Source organism: Diorhabda sublineata, chromosome Y (assembly GCF_026230105.1).
Source record: "Diorhabda sublineata isolate icDioSubl1.1 chromosome Y, icDioSubl1.1, whole genome shotgun sequence".
In the NCBI taxonomy this organism is placed as follows: domain Eukaryota; kingdom Metazoa; phylum Arthropoda; class Insecta; order Coleoptera; family Chrysomelidae; genus Diorhabda; species Diorhabda sublineata.
This window is the reverse complement of record NC_079486.1, coordinates 2370579-2378137: the sequence shown is the minus strand read 5'-3', so window position 1 is coordinate 2378137 and position 7559 is coordinate 2370579. Positions and strand designations below refer to the sequence as shown.

The 7559-nt window shown below is 33.2% G+C and overlaps 1 protein-coding gene across 1 annotated transcript; it reads right to left on the bottom strand.

Moving 5' to 3' along the window:
* Positions 1-1483: 1483 nt before the first annotated feature.
* LOC130452001 (KRAB-A domain-containing protein 2-like) lies at positions 1484-2050 on the bottom strand. Its single transcript, XM_056791361.1, has one exon. It carries the CDS (start codon positions 2048-2050, stop codon positions 1484-1486), a length of 567 nt encoding a protein of 188 aa, XP_056647339.1.
* Positions 2051-7559: the final 5509 nt, after the last annotated feature.

Genomic DNA, 7559 nt, shown 5'->3' with positions numbered 1-7559 from the left:
AGTTAGTACAAACCCACTCTTTCAAGCGTGAGGACGCTTCTCGAAAACGTTGTCTTTTAAATAAAGACTTAATATATTAATGTTAACCACTGTGTATTTCATTTATAAATATAAAACCTAATAATCACGATTACCTATCCATAACTTTCAATAATATTGGACGATTTTTCGCATTTTACTATTATCTATTTGCTAAGAGAGAAATCATGGGCTAATAAGAAGTTGATGGAGTTTTATAGTATAATGTATATGTTACCGGCAATGTGTATAATTCAGGTATTGTATACAATCCCTAGGTAAAGTATACAATCCTTAGGTAATGTATACAATCCTTGGGGCGTCCAGACAATGTATGAAATATCATGAATATCATTGTCCATTTCATACTTTACCTAGGTATTGTATACAATTCCTAGGGATTGTATAGAATACCTGCTGGTTCACCGGTAATGTGTAAAATAAATAAATCTTAAGACTAAACTAATGTTAGGTAAGCCGGTTAATATCAATAAATCTTAACAGACTTACTTATCAAATAGCGGACAAATGAAACATGTTGTATTTACTTGAAATAAACTTTATTATCAACTTTAAAATCACAATCATGTTTGTAACATAACATTACAAGTATCTTTTAACATAATATAAGTAATTTTGTAATTGAACTTCACAAACAAAACAATTCTCTTTATAACAAAAAGTAGGTCTAATAGGCATTCACAATTTTAAGTAAAAGTAGGTTTTATTTATTCTTACACGACAAACTATTATGGCACTTTGAAGAGCACAGGGCCTTACTTTTGACACAGGAACACTTTTTAGAGTCACAGTTTTTTTTGCAGCTACATTTCACAAAGCCCTGTCCTGTTCCCGTAGATTGAAAAGTCGCAACTGTACGGAGTGTCGTTTCCAGATTGGGGACGTCTTCTTCTTGCAGTAATTTCTGATGAGAAACAGTTAACTGTTGTCTTGAATACAATGTCTTGACAACGCCTTGCTTTGTGCCTAGAACAGGAATGCGTACAGTGGTACCCAACGATACGGGAGGGATTTTTTTTTCAGAAGTTTTAAGCATTTTCTGAGCTTGTACTATCAAATTCTCTTTGGCTCTGATGCGGTTTTGTATCGAAAAGGCGTTTTTTGCGCATAAAGGACAAGCAACTTTGGATCCAAAACCTTCTGCAATATTTTCTTCCGGAGCAGCACAAATATTATGAATAGGCCTATTGCACATTCTTCACGAATGACCACCTGTTGTCTTCTCGAAACAAACACAGCATATAAGTGCACAACTCAATGACTCCTCTCGTACTGATACCAAATTCGGATCATGTAACGCTTGATCATTTACCTCACAAGGAAGATTTTCGACATTCGTAGGCTCAACAACATTCTTAGTATTTGGGATAGCCATGTGTTCATCATGCCCACTTTGGACATTTGAAGCTTCCTTACCGATGTTAAAACTATCGAGTGCAGCGTTTTATTGATCTGGTGCCTGTAGAGGTTGAGTGCCAGCTGTTTCAGTTTCTGATGTCTCAGCCGCATCTATTACAGATTCTGAAGATGATTTCATCACTTTTTCTAAATCTTCTTCGCTCTCCAGGTTGTGAGTATCCTCAAAAGGCAAAGATATGCCAACTTTTATTTTCGACCCAAAAAGAGCTTCATAAGGTGTTCTTTTGATTCCTGAGTGAAACGCCCTATTCTTCATGAGTTGTACAAATCGCAGACCATCACTCCGACGTTCGCTATCGTTATCTTGCATCCAAGTTGTAAGCATGTTTTCAATATCCTGGTTAGCTCGTTCGACACTCCCTTGACTTTGGGAATGTCTATGCTTGCCATGCACAATTTTTAAGTTCGGCCAGTATATTTTAAGATTACTGACCACTCGGTTTACGAATTCTCGACCGTTGTCCGATTGTAAGATGGCTGGTGCACCAATCAGTGTAAAAATATCCAGTAAATTGTACGCTACTTCCTCAGCGTGTTTTGTTTTCAGGGCTCTTAATATAACAAACTTTGTGAGATGATCCTGATAGACCATTATGAATTTATAATCCCGGTTTGGATGAGATTGATAGTCTATCAAATCTACTTGACAGCGAGAATTAAATTCTGTTGAAAGTATAATATTATTATTTGTAGTAGCATCCACAGGAAAAATCAACTTATCTTTCTGACCAACAGTTATAACATCATAATGCTTCCCGAGAAGCCTTTTTTTCAGCCGTTTTTGCATTTTTTGTTTCTTCTATCAATTGTTCATAACGATTTTTTTCAATAAACGTGCGATTTTTTGTATTTGCTGCTTCTCTTTTTATTTGTAATTGTGAATAAAATCTTTCTTTCATCTCAGCTATTCGTTGTTCGGCCGCCATTTTTTAATAAATTAAATTACTTTCCTACCTGACGAAAATTAGTAAAAGTAATAACTATGACGCAAATAGCTCAATACACGTGTTAACAGTATCATCGCACGTCGCGAAATGAAATGGAGAAATGCGGCTGTTTGCTTAAATAGTGTCGCGGTATCCTTTTTCTCAAGCGGCGGCTCCCTTGACCTGACCGGCCGCCCGCCCGCCGCGCCCGCGCCGCCTCTTGTCAAAGGATTTAATTTTATTTACAAAGGCTACCGCGTGCGGCGTACATCCGAAAGTGAAATTGACAGTTTTATATCGAAGGGCCTCCGTAGTGAAAGATTGTGTTTGTGAACTGTTGTACTACGAATTGAATTTATCCTCAAAAAATCCGACATTTGATAAGATTCTGGATAAATTACACCTATGCACTTACCTCCGTAGCAACCTAGAGACGCTCCAGCCGTAAGTCAAACTAAAAGAAAGTATTAATAAAAAAGGTAATTCCACATTTATGTGGAACATAAGTATACGTAGTTCACGCAATTACAGGAGAAAATAAGTACCTAAATATTTTGTTTTGGATTCAAAGCGTGATAATGGCTCTCTTATTAAAAATACGGGTGGTAGTAACTCTGACAGTTCGAGTGATGAAGAATTGTGGTATAATTTTACTTTGAATTTACCTACTTTCGCATATTTTGGATTAAAATTATCTTTGCACCTAGCTTGTGTGTCCCGATAATTTTTATTCGTATTTTGTTTTATTAAACACAATTGCGTTCGGGTGTACCGACATTATCTAAACGAACTTACTTTGATCTCGCCGCCTTGGCGCCGTGCCGTCTCTTGTCAAAGGATTTAATTTTATTTGCAAAGGATACCCGCGTGCGGTGTACACTCGCGAGTGAACGGTCATGCTAAAACGATTCACTTCCATTAATGCTTGAAATGGCGCCTCTAGGAAGGGTGTGAGGGTTCTATGAAGCTTACCGTACTTATTTGTTTGTAATAACCACAATTGCGTTCGAGTGTTACATTACCTTCTGCAAGTTTGGCATTATATAAAATACCTAGGTAAAGTGTAAAATAAATTCTATTTCATACTTTACCTGCCCGTTTTAGGTATTCTATACATTGCCTAGGTATTGTATACAATACCGGATTATACACATTGCCGGTAACATATATATCAAAAACCATTTAAAGTATAGCTCGATAATTTAGATCGAACAAGTTTGAAGAATTTTCCAGTTTTAATGGTGATGTGGAGGAGTTTACTGCAGGCTATACACTTCAACAGAACAAAGTTTGTCGATAGTAATTTGCCCAAATATTCGATTCGTATTCCGATCTATCCACTAAGCAGTCTCCAAAAGTGATGTTAAATGATAGAATCACTGCTGAAATATACTATGGGAAAAATGATTGGTAGAAGCTGAGAGTTTTTGATACAAAGTATAGTTTCAAACGATAAGCATTCTCACATCTTTTCAGCATCATTTTCCACATTACTTTCATCTTGTTTTTCACTTCTGCTTTCTTCATAATCTTGATTTTTATAATCTTTTAAATCCGAGTATTTATTTTACCTTTATATTCTTCACCGAATTACACATCTTTATGAATTTCAACTTTATTCCAGAGCCCATATAAGTTATTCGAGTGTCCTATCATATGAATTTTCATATTAATCTTGTCTATTTTTAAAGTTTTTTGTAGATTTTTGATATAAAAAAAGATGGATCATAACACAATACACTGAGAACGATAAAGCAAATTTAACGACAGTTTGTTATTGTTTTCCCGTAGCTGAAAGCAAACATGACATTATTCGAACATAGAAGTACCACGAAAAAGATAAAAATTGAGTTTTGAAAAATTGATATAAACATATGATTGCGTTATAGCTAGTTTCAAAGAAAATGAAATAATCGAAATATGTGTATTGAGGTAGTTTTAAAAATAATAAATTGATTCAATTATATATTTTGTTGTTGAACTAAGTAGTTTTTAAAATATTTACTTTGTCAATCTATTAAGAGAGTTAAAAATTAAAAAAAATTCAGCTGTAGCACCTTCATTATGGAAATATGTATTAATATCTGTTCTCGATAAATAAAGAAGGGCATCTGGTGTAGTTTCACTTAAAATTTGGGTTGTCAATTTAACTTTCATTTTTTCCTTTTCATTTCCTTCATTATCTGAAGATTTACTAACTCCTCTAGATATCTTCACGCAATGACACTATTGAGTAGAGTTTTGTAAGTAGCTGAGCAATTTCGAACTAATTTAACCAATTGACAGACATATGGAAATATAAAAAGCTTTTCTTGGGTGATGGGATAGTTAAAAAATAATTTTAAAGAATTTAAATTTGAAAAATGGCCCCTAAAGACTTGACACACCATCAAATTTCATTGACAAAACTTATACCCCACTTAAATTCACCGCACTTTTTTACTAAATTAGTCTTTTTATTGCAATTCCATCACAAATCAAATTGCATACAATTTCTCTGTCACAAAATTCTTTTGCTTTTGGTTTTAATGCACTTAAAGCTTCTTTACTTCAGTAATGAATAGAAACTTAATGATACAGCAAAAGACCTCAACTCTGGAGAATGCTTTAGTTCTGCTTCCAGCATTCTTTTCAAAATTTCATTAGTGCTGCCTGGAATGGAAGCCTAAAAAAAGTTTAGTGAGAACTATAACCAGATTATTATTGATTTTTGAAACGTAGCATGAATCCGTATAATAAACATTAATTGTAAAATTTGACAACATAGAGGTTTACTGTAAGTTGGCTTCAATTATATTCAAACATGCCAGCTAGATTCATCTTTTTTATTCGTCCAAGGTCAAAGTAAACCAAAGTTTCAAACAAAGGAACTTCGGAATTCATTATAATAATAAGAACGGAATTGGTATTTAGTTGGAAAACTTACTTACGTTTAAGTTTTATACGTGAAGATTAGGTGAATATAGTTTAAGTAATGAACTAAATGTTGACTGAAAAGAGAGTTTTGAACTTTATTTGTAAGTACAAGTGTGTATTTGAAAATATTCATGTACACACCACAATGTTTTATGTTGATGATTATGATTTACACAAGCCAAATGCTTTTAAGGGGTTGGCAAGTAATTGAATATCTTTTTTAATAACAAGTATAGGCACTACACAAACACTAGAAGTAGTTTACAAATAATTTATATGTAGGTAAAAGAGCCTGATTTCTGATTTACCAAAATAATAAATAGAAAAAAAAGAATTTTACATACTCTAACATATTCACCTATTTAACTATGGTAGCTTGGTCTGAACTAGGCCTGGAAGTTTGTATTGTAATGTCTGTGAATGTCCAGTTACAAAAAAGAATTAGATTTTTTAAAAATATTTATCTGTATATGATGATTGATATAATATTAACATTTGGATGGATTCACATGAGAGCCTTTAGTATCTTTGGAGTATCTTATGGAATAATTAGTAGTTGGTCAACAATATTTAATATTAAATTACATATTTTGTTAAGTAAATTAGGTGACTTCCTTTAAAAATCTCAAACTAGTCTGAAAAAAATAACCATACTTCACAATGAAGCAGGAATAATTTGTGCTCACTTCCCATTTCATCTCACAGAATGGCAAAAAATCGGGATTGCTTAGGCCGCGACTTAATGAAATGTACAAGCCAGAAAGGCTAATAGATTAGCCTGGCAAGCAACATCAGTACTTTCATCATGTTGAAGTGAAAAGTTTGTTTTAAAACTGTAACTGTGAATTTGACCAATTTTTTCCTTCCTTTTCAGTGAAGAAAACTTCAGATATTATTTGGGCTGATGGTGAAATCATATTCTACCCTACAGAGTGAGCTGTTACATATTTAGCTGTTAATAAGGATAGTCGAAATGATGCATTTGTAGCTTGTCTATTTTGTTCACTTGTTTTCAGTACTGATTGTGACTTTAGAATTTCGAATTGTATAGGTATGAAGAAATGGAAAATGGAGCCAAAGATACTTACAATAATAATCTCAAAATGAATGGATACAATTATGGAATGAACGTTTGATTGGATTGCACAGTGACAAATTGAGATCTGTGAAAGAAGCACTAGGAAAACGAATGGCAATATTGAAAATTCCACATCAGATAATACTTCGAATGGCCAATGAAGATGCTAATAGATAACAAAATGGGGAAAGTGAATCGAATAATAGAGGTAAATATTTAATTACAATAAATATATGTAAAAACTTATGGTATACATGTTGATTGGTTGATGGTACAATGAATCGACACTGAGGACCTACAGACAGTTGCTGAAAATTTGTTGAATTAACATATCACAAAAGTAAAAGTCCACAGAAGATACTATGAAGATAAGAAGAATATTCTTTATGAGAAATCCAAGATATGTACTACTACCACACTTACTATTACACTGTCAGACGCCTGTTTTGATGTTCTCCGTTAGTCTCTATGTGTTTTGTACACAACAAAAAAATATTACCGAGTATCATTTGATTAAGATCGTTAGTTGATTGAATTAGTAAACTCACTAAAGGTATTGAACAAAATATGTGATTTGTTCCATTTTTTTTGGAAGAAACAAAAAACAACAACTGCAAATTATCAATGGATTATTTCTTGGAGGAAAGTCTATCATTACTCAGACTGAATTAGAATAACTTTCAAATGCAGTGGTAAGTTCAATAATTACTCATCTTGTACTGGATACTGTGGACAATTTAAAATTTGGTATCTGTTAAATAAACCCCAACAAATCATGTGCTCCGAGTCCTTCATTATATTGAAGTCTCACTTACTTCTCTAAATATCTCTACTCAATAATAACATTACTAACTAAATAAACCATATGATAGCGATCGGGAAAAAGCTCTTCTTGGGTGATGGAATGGTTAAAAAATATTTTCAAAAATTTAAATTTGAAAAATCTTCCCCCTCTTTCATCAATAAATTCAAGACATTTTTTTGCTAAATTAGTTCTTCACTACCACAAAGTCTTTGCAAAATGAAGTACACAATAGGTCCCTTGCTTCGGGTAATTCATCAGTATTCATGTTAGTTTCCTGTTTTTTCAATGGAACCTCGATACCAGTGATATTATTAGAACATTCTTCATGATGGTTACAAGAGTTAGTCTCACTCTTGGAAGCACTGAAAGTTTCAGA